Below are 17491 nucleotides of genomic sequence, written 5' to 3' on the forward strand. Positions count from 1 at the left end.
TTTTTCTATCCTCCCACTGCATGTAGTTCTCATTCTTTCTCAGACTCCTCCAGTTTGCACAATTTCCTTATTCTCCTCATTCTTTCTTTTACTTTCATGACCCTTGATACTTTTGGAGAGCCTTATTTGTATTTCAGAATATCCCTCAATTTCTGTTTGTCTGATGTTTCCTCACGATTAGATGGAAGTTATACATTTTTGGCAAGAATACCACAAAAGTAATGTTATATACTTCCCAGTGCATTTTATCAGATGGTACGTGATATTGCTACATCTTACTACGAATGATGTTAACCTGGGTACAGCAGTGGCTGCCAAGTTTCTCCACTTCAACGATATTGCTGTTTTGCTTTTTAGTCAAAATGACTCTTCTGGGGAGACATTCTGAGCTATGCAAATATGCCATCTATCATCATATTCACACCCATTAATGTTAGCATCCATTAGTAGATTTTACCTGAACAATTTTTACTGTGGAGGTTGCCTAATGATGATTTCTGTTGCCATCATTCCTTCTATGTATTATTTGGAATGCTATAGCAGAGAACAGCTGTTTATTCTCTACCATTTATTTGTTCAAATATTTATATTATGGACACATGGATTTTAGTTTATTCTTTGGATAATGATCCAATGCCAGTATGATTTCTTTAGTTTGTAAGTTGTCCCAGCTTTGTCCATTGGGAGCCCCTTCAGGTTGATACCTGCTTCCCTTTGATGTGCCTTCATCATTTTTGAGTACCCCTTACTTTTTGACATCACAAGGTATTCCAGGCTTATCATGTGTTTCCCTGACCACAGCCCTGAAATCAACCGTTTGTCAAGGAGCCCTTGTTCATTAACTGGAGAATGGTATTAGAAACCATGATCGGGATACTAGGTGTGCTCAGTGGCACTGGGGATGCCACTGTTTCTAGGATCTCTGTGTGGACAGAGCTGGGAACTCTGTATACTCAGACATTCATTAACAGTTGTTGGTATACTTACCCATTTGTCTGTGTATTTACCTAACTATGTACTTATAAAAACTGTGAGTTTGGCTGGGAGCAGTGGCTCATGCCTGTAATCCCAGCACTTTGGGAGGCTGAGATGGGCAGATCACTTGAGGTCAGAAGTTTGAGACTGGCCTGGCCAATATGTTGAAACCCTGTCTCTACCAAAAATACAAAAATTATCCGGGTGTGGTGGCATACACCTGTAATCCCAGCTACTTGGGAGGCTGAGGCAGAAGAATCACTTGAACCCAAGAAGTGGCGGTTGCAGTGAGCCAAAATCATGTGGTTGCATTCCAGCCTGGGCGTCTCAGCAAGTCTCCATCTCAAAACAAAACAAACAAACAAAAACTGAGCTCATACTGATGTCCTGGATTCCATTCTGAACACCAGTTTATTCTAGCTTTTTCTTCTCTGTAACTTCTGTTTCTGTGAAAACATCTGCTTTCATTATCAAAAATATTTGCACTCTTTTGTTCATTCTTGGTGTGTGTTTGTGTGTGTGTGGGTGTAATAGAGTGAGAATTGCTAAGGAGAAACAAATTTACTAACTAGAATAAATATTTGTACAACAGTTTGTCTTTAGCGTGTGTCTTATGCACAAATGAGAAGATACATGTTTAGTTTTTAATATCCCCTTTTTATGTGAATAGTAGTTCATACCATGTGTGTATACACATACACACACACATAGATATATATGTATACTCATATATATACACACACTCTTTTGCATTTTTCTTTTCCATTTAAATATATATCCTATATTTTAAAGATTTGTATCTGTCCCTGACTTAGCATGCTGTGATAGCAAAGAATTTTATTATTTTTTACCCATAGACTTTTGAATATGAAATGTACGACTTAGAATTATACAAGTAAAGCATCAAAATTTAGGGAAAGACTGTTTCTTTGAGGTTTTTCTTCCTAAAACTTACCATTCTAGGGTCATTTATATCAGTAGTTTTGCACTATAGAATTATGTCAAAATAGTACAAAATTTTGGTAGTAAATTAAGTGCCTTTATATTTAAGTGCACATTTACCTTTCATTTCTAGCTGGTAGCAGTGTTTGATGAGCAGGATCCACATCATGGAGGTGATGGCACCAGTGCCAGTTCAACGGGTACCCAGAGCCCAGAGATATTTGGTAGTGAGCTTGGCACCAACAGTGTCTCAGCCTTTCATCCTTACCAAGCAACAAGTGAAATTGAGGTCACACCTTCAGTCCTTCGAGCAAGTAAGTGAAAGCTCTTTCTTCTCTTCACATTTCATCTTAATTTACAGGAATACCAACTTTTGTTATTCATCCATGCCCCTGTAAATGGAATTATCTGTTTTTTTTTTCCCCAAAAATTAAGTTTAGGACCCAGGCAAATGTCCTTTGCACGAGAAGTAGGCAGTTCTTTACATTGTAATAGATTAGGCTTACTTTACTTTCGACTAGTAGACTTTCCGTGACTCACTAACTGTAAATAAGGACAATAGTTCAAGTTAAATTATTTGGATTTTCCTTTCCGTATATTTATCTGAATGCTAGAACAAGTAGAAATGACCAAAGAGCTTTGCATTGAGACAAAACATGGCATCATTCATTATAGTCAACTCTGTTACAACCATCATTTATATTATTTGAACTTTATCTGAAGAGCTGGGGAAGAAGAGACCTCCCTGTCAAAGTTATCTTCAGAGATTTGGGTGAGCAGAATACCTCTTTAGGGAAGGGGAATATGGACATAGTGAGTCCTGTGTGAGGAATCCTAGGACCCTTGGTATTCCAGATCTAGGATACTTGCCTGGAGAGTTCTGTTAACCATTCTTGGAAGGTGCTCATAAAAGTCAGGTATTTTTACTACAAGTATTTAGTGTTTTTAGTTGTATAATCTTGTAATCGAGCAGTTGTTAAGAGTTAGAAGATCACTTTCAATAAATGTATAAGCTTGAAAGATTTTTTGTCTAGGCGGGGTGGCTTATGCCTATAATCCCAGCACTTTGGGAGGCCGAGGTGGGCGGATCCCCTGAGGTCAGGAGTTTGAGACCAGCCTGGCCAACATGGTGAAACCCCATCTCTACTAAAAATACAAAAATTAGCCAGGCGTGGTGGCAGATGCCTGTAATCCCAGCTACTTGGGAGGCTGAGACAAGAGAATTGCTTGAACGATTGGAGGATGGAGGTGGAGGTTGCAGTGAACTGAGATTGTGCCACTGCACTCCAGCCTGGGCAACAGAGTGAGGGGAAAAAAAAGGATTATTTATTTTTTAGGTACATCTATTTGGAAACACTTCAGTTTTTTCAGGTAGAAAATTTGGGTCTTAGGTGTATTAAGTGATTGGTAGTCTTCAGTAGATCTTTATAAATAGATGAGTAATAATATATGTTAATTATATATATATTTAGGATATAGAATATCAGTAGATAATATTTAGAATGTATAATTTATTCTTCTGAAAATGCATCCTAATTCCCGTTTTTTGCATTGATAGCAATCTGTAGTAATTTGGCAATTTGCTTCTAGATGTTTACAAACTACTTCTGCTTCTGTTGTCCCTTGAAGATACATATAAAGAGAACAAGGAAAGAAGAGCAGTTTAACAGTTAGAGGTCTGTTAGCCCATCAGAACCCACAGGACAAGTGTGCCATACAGAGGTGTAGAGAATTTAGAAGGTATCGTTCAAGATGGGATATGTAAGTGATGCTCTAGAGGATTGCGTGCAGCTGCAGACCAGTGCTATCCACTTACTACAGTTGCTTTCTATCATCCAGACAAGATCGGACTCAGATACAATGATGTGTTTCCAAGGATGCTTGGGGTGGAAGAGAACCTATAAGTTGTTTTAGTTGAATATTTTTTATATGCAAGAGATTTAGGTTTATTTATGCACATATGCAAGAAACTAATTTTGTGAAAATAATTTTGTTTACTAGGATATACTGTTTAAAAAGTCTTACATTGGATTTGCTTTGGGCAGTGTTTTTCAAAAGGTGAGGCATGTACCGTAAAGGGTGTATAAAATGATGTGTAGGTGGTACACTAGTTACCCTGGTTGATTTTTTACTAGCTCATTAAACCTACGACTTAGTGGATATCTGCTTGGAATGATCCTGTGTATACAATGTTGACTGCCTAAATTTGACTCTTGGAAAAGTTTAATTAAATAGTAGTTCAGGTCTTCAGATACCAGAAGTTTGGAAAATAGTGTCTTTATTTGAGTAATAACACCGTAATGTATGTACTTAAATACAGAACTTTCTGTTGTGTTATTGTTGTAGTGTTGTACTTGTATCTTTTCTAAAGCAATATGTAGCTTTAATATAGCTGAACCAAAAAAGTATTAGAACAAAGGTTAATTCCTTTATGTTGATTTATGAATTTGATTGACATACTTTCCATCAATTTTTACCTTTTGACTGCCCTGGACTCAACAAAATTTCTAACTCATAACCATCCACATTTGACTGGCATTATGTGTTAAAATTTAAATGGTGTTTTAAACCATTTAAACAAATATCTATTTTTATCTTGTTTTTATTGAGAAAAAGAAGTTACATTTGAAACATATGTGTTGTCTTGCAGCCACCAGTGGGAGAATATGCAAATCTTATTTTCTTGTTCTCATTTTGGTATGCTAAGGTTTAGATTTTCAGGTCTTGGCAGGCATTGGGTTAAGCATCTACTATACACAGGTCCATAACTGTGTGAACGTAATGCATCACACATGAGTCACCTGTCAAGGTGATTTTTCATACTGCATTAATGACGTTCATTCAGACATAGAATATGAGTTTGTCTGTACTGGCCGTGCTTTGTGCTAGGTGGTGAGTCCAGGGTTGAGTTAATAAGGCCTAGCGCTTGCTATCAAGGAGCTATAGTTAGTAGTAAATAGTTAGTAGTATAACTCTTTACAGATATGAAAAGAAAGAAGCCAACAATATGTAGAGATTTGCTTAACTGAAGGATAATCGACACTAATTGGGTAGATGACTGATAAAGGCTTTTAGATAAATAAATTTCTAATTTTTGCCTTAAAGAAGGGGTGGTCACTTTCCTATGTTTTCCAATGAATGAATTCACTCATCTCCTTTGTTCCATAAAGAATTGGTGGAAATTGAGAAAAATATATAGAGTATGTATTTTTTTTTTCCGTAGAAAAATGGATATGAAGTTTGGGTATTAAGATAAAGCCTAGATGGTTTTCACAGATAGAATTCTCATCTTGAGGTCTTTTTATGTTTCCCTAGAAGCTGCCTTTAATTTAGCCTTGAGCTTTTTTTGTAGAAAATACAGAGAGATCGCTGATTTAGTTAAATCATTGCTCCTCAACCATAGGAGTGTTTTTTTCTCCAAGGACCATTTATCAGTGTCTGGTGATAGTTTTGGTTGTGACAACTGGTGGAGTTGGGCATTGAGTAGAGGTCAAGGACACTAGTACATGCCTTACAAGCACAGGACAGTCCCACATCAGAGAACTCTGCAGCCCAGATATCAGTAGTGCCATGGTTAGAAATCCTGAATTAAATTTACATCATTGTTTGTGTAGTCAAAATAGCAGTTAACTTAAAACTTGAGAAATATTTTATTTATTCAGTATATTGAACAATATCCTGAATAACACCCTTAAACTAGAAGACAAACATGTGATTACTAGTTAATAAAAATGTAAGAAAAGAGGAAGTTAAGTAAGATAATCCAGGCTGGGCATGGTGGCTCACGCTTGTAATCCCAGCACTTTGGGATGCCAAGACAGGCGAATCATGACGTCAGGAGTTTGAGACCAGCCTGGCCAACATGGTGAAACCCCATCTCCACTAAAAATACAAAAAAATTACCTGGGCATGGTGGCAGATGCCTGTAGTCCCAGGTATTCGGGAGGCTGAGGCATGGATAATCTCTTGAACCTGGGAGGTGGAGGTTGCAGTGAGCTGAGATCACACCCTTGCATTCCACCCTGGGCGACAGAATGAGACTCTGGCTCCAAACCTACCTACCTACCTACCTACCTACCTACCTACCTACCTACATACCTATGGAGAAGGGAGAGCATAGGATGAAGAAAGTAAAGTAGAAACTAGATGCATACTACTTCCTTCCTTCTGTATATTTGAGGTTGGAACTATATCATCTTTTACATAATTATAAAATGATCAATTTTTAATTTTTACAGTAAACATTTCAAAGGAATATTAATATTCATACATTTAATAAATTTCAATTTTAAAAACAAAAAATGAATATGAAATATCTGACCTTAAATATATTTTTAGTCGGTAGCCTAAATGTAACAAGAGTAACTATTTCAATTAACTTTAAGCAATTTGTACAAAGGGAGATGTATCCTAAGGAAAAAGAGAGCTGCCTAACGACAAGTACCCTGAAACTGTTTGTTGTTGGTATTGTTAATCTTAGAGTTTTGGGTGGGTATTACAGGATGAAAGAGATGAGAAATTATAATACTCTAAATCTGTCGTTCCTGGTGTCATTGAGTACCCAGTATTCTTAGTATAGAAGAAAAAGTGTGCAGATATAAGTTAAAGGAGAATGAACAAAAATTGGATAGTCCTCAGTTTAGACATGTCAAAATTTATTCCTGATATGTTTTAGTTTTTAAAAAAGGAAGAGGGAAGAAAAACTGCCGTGTATATTCACAGGGAAGGTCTAGAATCAATGACCAACCCAGTAACTCAGCATTTCTCAATCCAGACTGTGCTCTGGAAATAGCATTTTTTCATTTGAGGGGATCAGAGCTTCTTAGAGAAATGCCTGAATGCAAGTCTGTACAGGAAATGTATGGAGTCATCCTGTCATATCAGAAAATAGAGCAGTTTTGAAAGATTACTTGGGTGGGCCAGAGGGCCTAGGAGGCGACACGATGCTCCTCCTGGCCAAAGACGGGACAGTGGGAGCCTCAATAAAGATAGCAACAGCAATACATGCATGAATGTATAATGATAATGAAACCAGCAAGCAAGGAGAAAGCTACCAGTGAACCATCTTATTATTTGGAAACCTTATAAAGGAAAGCAGCAATAATTCATCTATTCTATGTTTTCTTGTAGTGCGGTTTCACTGGATATTCAAATACTTGCTTTTTATGTAAGTATTTCAGCTAATAAATGAAGACATAATGATAGCATTGGAATATTGCTATTCTGCAACTTCTGATGAAAAGTGGACCTAGGTACTCATTATTGCTAGGGTCTTGATGTGTCCCCCAAATTTACATGTTGGAAATGTAATCCCTAATACAACAGTGTTGGGAGTTGTAGCCTAATGGGAAGTGTTCAGGTCATAAAGTTGCTTATGATTTGGAAAACTGTTCAAAGAAAGATAAAATTAACAGCCCGGGCTGGTAATTTATAAAGGACCTCATCTGTATTAAAAATCAAAATATTAGGTGAACATGGTGGTGTGTGACTGCACTCGCTGTGGCTCGGGAGGCTGAGGCGAGAGGATTTCTTGAGCCTGGGAGATCAAGGCTACAGTGAGCTGTGATTATCCACTGCACACCAGACTGAGTGACAGAGGGAGACTGTGTCACAAAGAAAAAAAGAAATGATCTATTCCGCATGTCCTTCATGTGAGTGGTATCACTGTATAACCAAATAGTAGATGAAGAGGAAATCACTTTGTATATATGTATTAAAAATTACTTCTTAGTATAAAAAGAGTTTAGCATGAAAATAACTTAGTATAAAAAGAGCTTGAAGTATTAGGGTTACTCTGTTGCTTTGTCATGTGAGGACGCTGCATTCATTCTCTTTCCCTTCTACCTTCCTACATGTGAGGATGCAGTAAGAAGGTCCTCTCCAGATGCCAGCCCCTTGATCTTGGGCTTCCTGGGCTCCAGAACTGTGAGAGAGTACATTGCTGTTCTTTATAAATTACCAGTGTCAGGTACCTTGTTAGAGCAGGACAAAATGAACTAAGACAGTCACCATTAAAAAATAATAAGGAGAGACAACCAAGCATTGTATGCCTTCTGATGAAAAAAACACAACACCTCCTATGAGGTAGTCTTGACAAAAGAAATTAGTCATGAATCTGATCATACATCTAAATCCAAGTGCCTATTAACAGGAAATACAGAACCCTGAGAAGCATGTGAACACGATAGGAGTGCAGTCAGCCTAGTCAAGATGGTGGGAAACTGTGTAAGACAAATGGCCCACGTTCTTCAATAAAATCAACTGCACGGGCAGAAAGAGATGGAGAGGGAATTTATAAGTTAATAGAAACTTTTAAGAGATGTAACATCCAATCATAATGTCTGGATCTTATTTAAATCCTGATTTAAATGAAGCTTAATAGAAAGAATGATATATGTATGCTGATGAATAAAACACAAATTGGGCATTTAATAGTAAGGAATTATTTAGATGCAATAACGTTATTGAAATTATTTTTAAAAGAACCTTTACCTTTTAGTGGCATGTAATGAATTATTTATGATTAAAATAATATCTCTAGAATTTGCTTCAGAATAGTACAGGCTAGGGATGGGTTACATAGAGATTCAGTATACCATTCTGTCTACTTTTATATGTTGGTTCAAAATTATCCTTAACAAAGGTACTTTTGTTTTTTTTTTAAATAAAGGAAACACAAGGCACTTCTTAGTAGTTTGAAGGTTTATTTAATTACTTTTCTCTTTGAAATTTTTTTCCTCCATTCCATATAGCACCGAATTTTAACCTAATCTTTTTTAGGCTTGAATATTTTTATTGGTCATCTTATTTCTTTGCCACAAACAAAATACATTAAAAATTTAAATATAGTACTGTGTTGTTATTAGAAAATAATTGATCAAAATAGCACATATATACAAATATGTAGTATGTTTTGCTTTTTAATGTGGAAATAAGTGAAGGCCAGCCAAATGAGAACAGGTGAAGGATATTTATTCAGAGCTTGCTGTCTGTCGTAAGGGGGCCGCTATCATGGCTTGCCTTTGGCGGAGGCTCCCAGGCAGGCTGAGGAGTGAATGCTTTTGCATGGAGAAATAAGAAGACTTGGGTGTGCTCTGACTGGAAACTGCTGGCATGAGGTAGCTGCAGGTGGGCTACCTAGAAGAGGGGCATATATGGTGTGATTGTTTAGAATTTCATATTTGGCATTCTCTGGTTATTCCTATGTTGGAAGGAGAGTCAGAAATTAGGGAGTAAGTGGAGTTCTGTTACATCAGTGTTACTCAATTCTTCTAACTCCCTCCAAGTTAAATGCTAAACACCAATTAGTGATCCTTTGTCAGAAATTATTTTTATAGATATATCAATGAGCTAAAAACTGGCTTATGATATCCTTCTTTTTTGTTCAGAGATCTAGAAACTAGTTGAGTGGCAAAAGCGTTTGTTATCCAGAGGCATTTATGTTCTCAGCCTCAAGACTGCTGTATTAAAGTGTGCTTTGTCATCCTGGAAGTTTTTATGCACAGTTGTGTATCAGTTGTAAGATTCAGGACAGGTGATGCTTATTTTTTTGTTGTTTTGTCATTTTTTTCACTGTACGTGTTTGTTGTTTGTTTTTGCAAAGCAGAAGAGCTATTCAGGACACCATCATGACTTTCCTGGACTCTGGGCACTTTGGCCATCATGGGCCGCCCTCACCATATTAATATCAGTCATAAAATTATATTTTATTTAACTTTAAATATTTCAGTATTGTACTTTTTCCATTTTATGCAACATTGAATCGATTTTCATGGTCCCTAAGAGAATCATTTTCTTCTGATGTGAGAAAAAAGTGAAAACATTTTCTTTGACTCTGAAAATTTGTTCTTCTCTTTTGATTTTAAAGGAAAATAAAACACTCCTGGGCTTCTAAACTTATTGTGGCCCTGGACACTGCCTCGTGGATGTATTGGCTTTGGGGCTGTTGACCATGGAGAATTGGGTGGGAAGAAATAGCATTACACCTTGACCCCCTTGTTTTCAGGCTTGTAGAACCATTTTAGGGAATGATGCATATTGAACACAAAGAACTTGACATGGGATACCTTAAAATGTATCTCTCAGAAGGTCTTTGCATGCTCCCAGGCAGATGCATGTTCTGCTCTAAAGGAAACTGGTTACTAGATACTCTATGTAACTGTTGGGGTCTTTTCCCCCACTCAATTTTGATAAGTTTGAGTGTATATTATACTTTATGGGAGTATATTCTACTTTATGCTTTCAACATGAGCTTGTTATGCCGATGCTCCTTTGTAATATAGAGTGTTTACATTTCAGAAAGAGTACGGGAAAGAGAGTCACACCATCTTGGACACTGGGCAAGGTTAGTAGGTAATTACACTGGTCACCTCTCTGAGTACCTGCCTCAGGATGGTGTTGTATAATAATGAGATAATGTTCACAGTTCTCATGCAGCCCGTGACACAGGAGAAGCACTAAACTAATGGATGGTTGTGGAATGGTGTAGACGATCATGTCTCCTGAGGGCAGATCCGCTTCCTGGGGATGTATAAAGGAGTTGAGACGTTACTGAGCCCAAGTAACTAGGACATGCATTCTGGAATGGGACACTAGTGGCCCCTTAGGTAGATGGAGTGGAACTTTTGCAGAGTCAAATTGGAACCATGTCTGTGATATACATTTAACTGTCTTTATTTTCAATATTAACAAATCAGACTTAGATCTAAAGCTTTCAGGGTCGCACAGTTCAGATGCAAATCATTGAGTCCAAGACTGGTGATATTTTATGTATGACTTTTTCACTCTATGATTTTTTTTTCTTCTTCAATTTCCAAGGTTTTTTTTTAGAAGTCAGATATTTGAGGGTAGCCCAGGTTTAGATCATGGCTGGATTCCTTTTACCTCACAATTCAAATTTTTAAATATCTCCTCTGGAGGATCTAGACTGAAGAACGAAGTTTCCTTTGAAAATGATGTAAGCCCGAGGAATGGTGAAATTTTTTGAAATGGTATTGCTGTAAAAATATGGGGAAACAAAGTATCCGATTTATTACATTTCTTTTTTTGCTGCCTTTTAAGTCTTTTGTCATTTTTAACCTTTTACAAGCTATGTTAATTTTAGTTAATTTTTATCCATTACTTGGGAAATTTGTCTGAAATGATGGTATTTAATTAACTGATAAGATTTTACTATCTTCCTAACATTTAGACCTTAAAGAAATATCAATAATTATTATAGAAGGCTTGTGCCTAAGTTAGTGTCCCCTCCCACTTCTTGATTTCTTAATTTTTTTTCTTAGCAAGAATATACAGATTAATTTTGTCTTTCTAGAATATCCAAGACTTTTGGTATGGAGATCTGTCCTCCTGACATTTGCTGGTATCAGAGTACTATTTTCTGGATCTGATTTAAATACATATTGCAAATAGAAATAATATTCCTATTGTATTTCCTTTTAACTTGTGAAGTGGAGCATGGCATACAAATGGTATTCTCAGTATTTCAAATAATTACCTTCTTACTGTGCAAGTTCTATTCAGCATATAAAACCCATCCAGTTTTGTTGTAGATGCAATCTGATTATTACATGTTGACAAGGTCATATATCTATTAATTGGATTGGAGATGGGATACAAAATTGCTGTAATTATTGTAATTTTCTAGCTAATTGCAGGGTTGGTGGTGAATATTTTACTTCTGCAAAATGAAAAACAGTATTCCATCAGAAGTTGTTTTATGGGGTTTCAGACATTTTGTTTTATACCTTTGGTGCTTTTTGCCCGCAAAGTATCTCCTTTTTTGTTTTTGTTTTTTTTTTGTTGTTGTTGTTGTTTTTGTTTTTTTTAAATCGATCTGAATGTCACCGTGCTCATTGGCAGGGATCGGCAAAATCAGGCACAGGCAGAGAGCTGAGTGGTACTCTCAGCTACCTCTTTGTTCCCGTTGCCACGTTACCTCTATTGTTTATTTATAAATTGGAGTACTCTTTTTTCCGACCTGTAACAAAGGTTGGAGGGGTCAGAGCCAATTGGAAGAGGATCTTCTGGTCTCTTGTCCCCTGCGCCCCACTCAGAAATACTCTCTAAAATGAGCATTTAAGAAATTAAGTTTATATGGTTTATGTGTTCTTTTTTGCATTAAAAAATTAAGTAAATTATTGGTCATCTTAGTATTTGTAATACAGGGCTTACTTTGCACATTCTGTAGTTTTGGTTAGAAAACTGGGAGCTGTATTGGCATTTAAAAATAATGGTGTATATGCAAGATGTGTTTGGAGGGGTGCAGATCAGGGACACCGTGCTACGATGGGAGTGTTGGAAGCTCACTGCAGAAGATGGTAAAAGCAGGCTGATGCGTATTCGCTGCTGAAATATAAACTGGAGGCGCAGGTGAAAATTGCCAAACCTAATGAGCAATTCGGCAGATAAGACAGGCTGTCAGGCGGTGGCAGATAAGACAGCAGCAGGCACACTGTGAACCAACTTGTGTGTTCAGAGAACTATATTTAAATAACACAAATAAAATCTTTTTCACTAGTATTTGCAATCACAATGAAATGTATTTTATCCTTCAGATTTCCAATTAAATGGCCTTTAACATATGGTGATTTTTGTTGCAAATTTTTTTTTAATTTGTTGACATTTTTCATCCATAAAACATGAACAAGATATATTTTCCATACATAGTGACATAAGTAATATTAGGTTTTCTAACACATTAATAACATAAAAGTGATCACCTTGGTGGACTGAAACATTTCATCTGTGGAGTTGACATTGGAGCAGAGTTAGGTAACATTATACTCTTTTCAGTGTATCATGTCATTTTTATCTGCTTACGTTACCCAGGAATTCTTTGCTCCCATTGGGTGCATGAAAATTGAGACATGTGCATGGTTTCTCCCCATTGAGGCCATCAATATATTGTATAGGAGACATTTGGAAAAGATTTTCATGAATCTGTTGGGTATAACAGCTCCTTAGGAAACTTCCCAGTTCACCTTCCTGATGTTTACCATTTGGAAATTGAGGCTCGATGTAAAATGATAACATTCTGTACTCATGGCATAACTGAAGCTCAGGTCTCCAAATTCAAGACAAGCAGAGGTATTGCTGAAAATGTATGAGCATTTATTATCCCTCAAGATCTGTGGCATTTCCAAACACCTGACTTTGGTAAGTCCCAAGAATCTTTGCAGTTCCTATCTGTCATGTCATCAGTATTTCTTTTCCTTTTTTTTTTCTTTTTGATGGAGTCTCTCTCTGTTGCCTAGGCTGGAGTGCAGTAGTGCCATCTCGGCTCACTGCAACTTCCACCTCCCGGGTTCAAGTGATTCTCCTGCCTCAACCTCTCGAGTAGCTGGGATTACAGGCATCTGCCAGAATTCCTGGTAATTTTTGTATTTTTAGTAGTGATGGGCTTTCATGATGTTGGCTAGGCTGGCTTCGACCTCCTGACCTCAAGTGATCCACCTGCCTCAGCTTCCCAAAGTGCTGGGATTATAAGCGTGAGCCACCATATGCAGCCTGACATCAGTATTTCTAAGTTGTCTTTAAGCAGAATAAATATTTGGCCTATATATTTAATTGCATCTCTGTGAAGCCCTGAAATTAAAAATCTTCACATGTATGTAATATAATATTTTACACTTTATAATAGTAACTGGCACAGTCCACTGGCCCCATTTTTTAGAGATAGTCTGCCCCATGTCATCAGATGTAGACATTGGCCTGGCCTTCATCTGGAAAGGCTTGCCTGTTGGGGGTCCACAGGGCTGTCTGTTGGATATCCACAGAGCCTTGACATGTGACCTATTAGGATGGTGTGAGTCACAGAATTTGCCTTTGAAACTAGACCCAAACCATGTGCTACTGCACCCCCTGTACACAAAGCTCTCTGTATCATTCAAAACCTGATGAAATCTTAGGGGAGGACAGGTTTACACATTCATTCTTTTCCACACAAAAGATTCCCCTACTGCCCAATTCTTCCCTCTTCACTTCTCTTTGCCCTTGATTATTATATTTGACTTGACTCGGAGGTCTTGCCTGGTATTCTTACCTTTGCATGGGAATAAGCCTTATTTGCCTAATTATGTTACCTGTTTATCGGAAGCAGAAATAGTTACTTACACTCGAAAATTTGTAATGGCAATGTAGCTGTGAATATGAAAGTCTGTTTAAATCAAAGCAAGAAATCCCATTTCCAAATGGTAATAAGACGTGTGTTAAAAGAAGAAAATAATGGTATGAAAGAGTTTGTTTCGGCCGGGCGCGGTGGCTCAAGCCTGTAATCCCAGCACTTTGGGAGGCCGAGACGGGCGGATCACAAGGTCAGGAGATCGAGACCATCCTGGCTAACACGGTGAAACCCCGTCTCTACTAAAAAATACAAAAACTAGCCGGGCGAGGTGGCGGACGCCTGTAGTCCCAGCTACTCGGGAGGCTGAGGCAGGAGAATGGCGTGAACCCGGGAGGCGGAGCTTGCAGTGAGCTGAGATCCGGCCACTGCACTCCAGTCTGGGCGACACAGGGAGACTCTGTCTCAACAACAACAACAACAACAACAAAAAAAAAAAGAGTTTGTTTCAATTGCCAAGATTAGACTGTACACTGGTCAATAAACAAGAGTTTTTTTGTTTGTTTGTTTTTTGTTTTTCTCTTTCAATCCAACCAGGTATTTGGGTTCTTTTTTCTGTTGGTGCATGTCACATAGAGACCCATATTGTGGATTATTTTGTCAACATGAAAGCCTGGCAGATAAAATCCTTTCCCCTCTTCTTGCTGCACTTGATACAGATCTCTTCTTTACTTCTTGAGAATATGTTTGCTTATTTATTTGTTCGTTGCCTTTAGTGTCAGCAATGGCTTTGTGTCCCCAGTTCTGTTTGCTCCTGCCTGGCTCCTCTACAAAGCTAGAGAGGTGCCTCGTATCTCAGAATTTCAGAGTCATTTCCAACCAGTGAAGGACTAAGAGAAAGCTGCCCACGAGCCCGCAAGGTGCTGATAAGTGTGCCTCTGAGATTCTCACCTCTAACTTTTCCATGGAAGGGACAGCTAGTAGTTTCTCTCTGTGCTACATTTTAAAGGAAAAAAAGAAGTCTAAATCAGTTTATTAATTCATGGTGTTATTTTGTGTTTATTTATTTATATTGATTGGTAAATTAGTAATTTACAAACTGTTGTCAATTTATTGCCTACATATCAGCAAGTACTTTTTTTTTTTTTAAATAATCTTGGAGCCGAGCACATTGGCTCAGTCCATAATCTCAGCACTTTGGGAGGCAGAGGTGGGAGGTTTACCACTTGAGGCCAGGAGTTCAAGACCAGCATGGGCAGCATAGTAAGATCCTGTCTCTGCAAAAAGAGTAAAAAATAAAAATAGCTGTACCTGGTGGCTCACACCTGTAGTCTCAGCTACTTAGGAGGCTGAGGCAAGTGGCTTGTTTGAACCAAGGAGTTCGGGCTGCACTGAACTGTGATCATACTACTGCATTCTAGCCTAGGTGGCAGAGTGAGACCCCATCTCTTTAAAAAATCTGGGGACTCCAGTGTGTGCACTGCATGGCTTGTGAATGTGGAAGTGCAGTGAGCATAGTTTTGCTCAAGAATGGGTTGATGATAGCACTTTCCCAGAGTAAAGCTCATTTTTATAAAATCTCTATGTCTCAGAACTGATCCCTGCTTTAACTGCTTTTCTGTCTGGCATTTGAAAACAGTTAACCATATATAAAATGAATGATTTTCATAACTCCATAAAAGGAGCATTATGACATCATCTACTGTTTCTCCCTCTCGTTCTCATAAATCCAAACCATCAACCTGTTTATTCTTGTGTACTGGCACACTGTGTATTCCCAGCATAGAATGCCTTTCTATCTATGTTCTCTCTAAAACTGGAGAAAGTTTTCTGCACCCTAAATTTTCTACCCTAGGGATTAAACAGCCGCTATAAATCACTTTCCCACTCTTCCTCACAGAGGAACGGGTAAATATGTAATAGCCATCACAGCAGCCTGTTGTCTCTCCTGCAGTTGTGTTTCTACCACATCACACAAAGCTTTTTCTTGTCTTTTTAGCAGTACTGTGGTAGTAATTTTTTTACACAGTATGTAATGTCTGTATGTACAAATACATATATATGTATGCACACACTGAGCTGATATTTAGTGAGGTTATATATGGAAGGACTATAGGAATAGCATGTAATTTAAGAAAAATAAATTATTTTTAAAAGATAGATCCTGTGTTTAAGATGGAAAATTACAGTTAGATCAGTTAGGCATGCCTCGCCCAGCCATAATATGGAAAAAGTGTAAGCAAAGGGCATTTTAGCGAGCTGCTCAGGTACTCAACCTATCATCACATTTAATTAAAATGTCATTTTGAGCCATGGCCGATTCGTTCGTTAATTTGTTATTTAAAACAGCTTGAGAAGTATTTATTTTAAATACAGAATTTGTGTTAATGAATTGGAAAAGAATATTGTATTGCTTGGCAGAGATGTTATAGCCTAACGATTTGTGGCTTAGAACAAGAAAAACCAGCTGGTGATCAGTTTGTCTAAGTAGTACATGAGTATCTACTAATATTCGATAATAGCCAATTTTTTTTAAATAACCAGAATAAGGGAGTTGGGAATGGGAGGCAGAAACAAGGACACTGACGCCCAAAACTGCACAGTATGGGTCTGTGATCCATGGTTCAGTTGGATCCCTTATGAGGAGGGGGAGGAAAGCCAGCTGGGCAGGGATATGCATGGGCCTGCGTCTGTGCTTCTGCCAGAAGTCACCAGCTCTGCCTTCCTCACTTTTCCCCCTTGTCTAAGATCTGTCCTTCTCTTTTCTTCAAAAGTGTGAAATTAGTTTAATCAAAGTTTTTTTTTTTTTTTTGAGATGGGATCCTGCTGTGTTGCCTATGCTCAAGTAATCCTCTCTCTGAGCCTCCGCAGTAGCTGGGACTATAGGGAGTCACCACCATACCTAGCCAAATCTAAGGCATAGTTTATTTTCTCCAATTTTGGAAAGCAGGGTATATGTAGTTCTGCGTGTGTGTGTGTGTGTGTGTGTGTGTGTATGTGCGTCTATATCGCTACAAATGAGACCACTGTCTTAGTCCATTCAGGCTGCTTCAACAGAATACCTTAGACTGGGTGGCTTATAAACAACCAAACCAGATTTCTCATGTCCTACAGGCTGGGAGTGCAAGATCAAGGTGCCAGCAGTTTTGGTGTCTAGTGAAGGCTTGCCTTCTCATAGATCTTTACTTCTCACTATGTCCTTACATGGTGGGAGGAGCAAACAAGCTCCATTGGGTCATTTTAATAAGGGCACTAATCCAAGTCATGAGGACACAGCCTCCCACAAGGCCCCACATCCTATACCATCACCTTGGGGGTTAGGATGTCCCCTCCTGAGTTTTGGTGGACACAACATTCATTCCATACCACTAGGGTAATGTCCTGATGTCAAGTCTTTACCTTAATCACATGTGTGATGTAAGGTAACATGGCAGGTTCTAGGGATTAAGATGTGGACGTCTTTTTTTTTTTTTTTGGCAGGGGTGGGTGGTGAGGGACATTATTTTGCCTACC

The 17491-nt window shown here is 38.0% G+C and overlaps 1 protein-coding gene across 28 annotated transcripts in view; it reads left to right on the plus strand.

The window, feature by feature from the left end:
• Positions 1–17491, plus strand: part of LOC105495968 (par-3 family cell polarity regulator) — a 719051-nt gene that overhangs the window by 302137 nt on the left and 399423 nt on the right. For 27 of the 28 annotated variants that reach the window (XM_011765958.3, XM_011765965.3, XM_011765959.3 and 24 more), the window contains exon 3: positions 2051–2231. The exons of the other annotated variant lie outside the window; for it this stretch is intronic. In XM_011765958.3, coding sequence (XP_011764260.2) covers positions 2051–2231 — 181 coding nt within the window. The remainder of the gene's footprint in view (positions 1–2050; positions 2232–17491) is intronic. 28 annotated transcript variants of the gene reach the window in all.

This window comes from Macaca nemestrina, chromosome 9 (genome assembly GCF_043159975.1).
Source record: "Macaca nemestrina isolate mMacNem1 chromosome 9, mMacNem.hap1, whole genome shotgun sequence".
Classification (NCBI taxonomy): domain Eukaryota; kingdom Metazoa; phylum Chordata; class Mammalia; order Primates; family Cercopithecidae; genus Macaca; species Macaca nemestrina.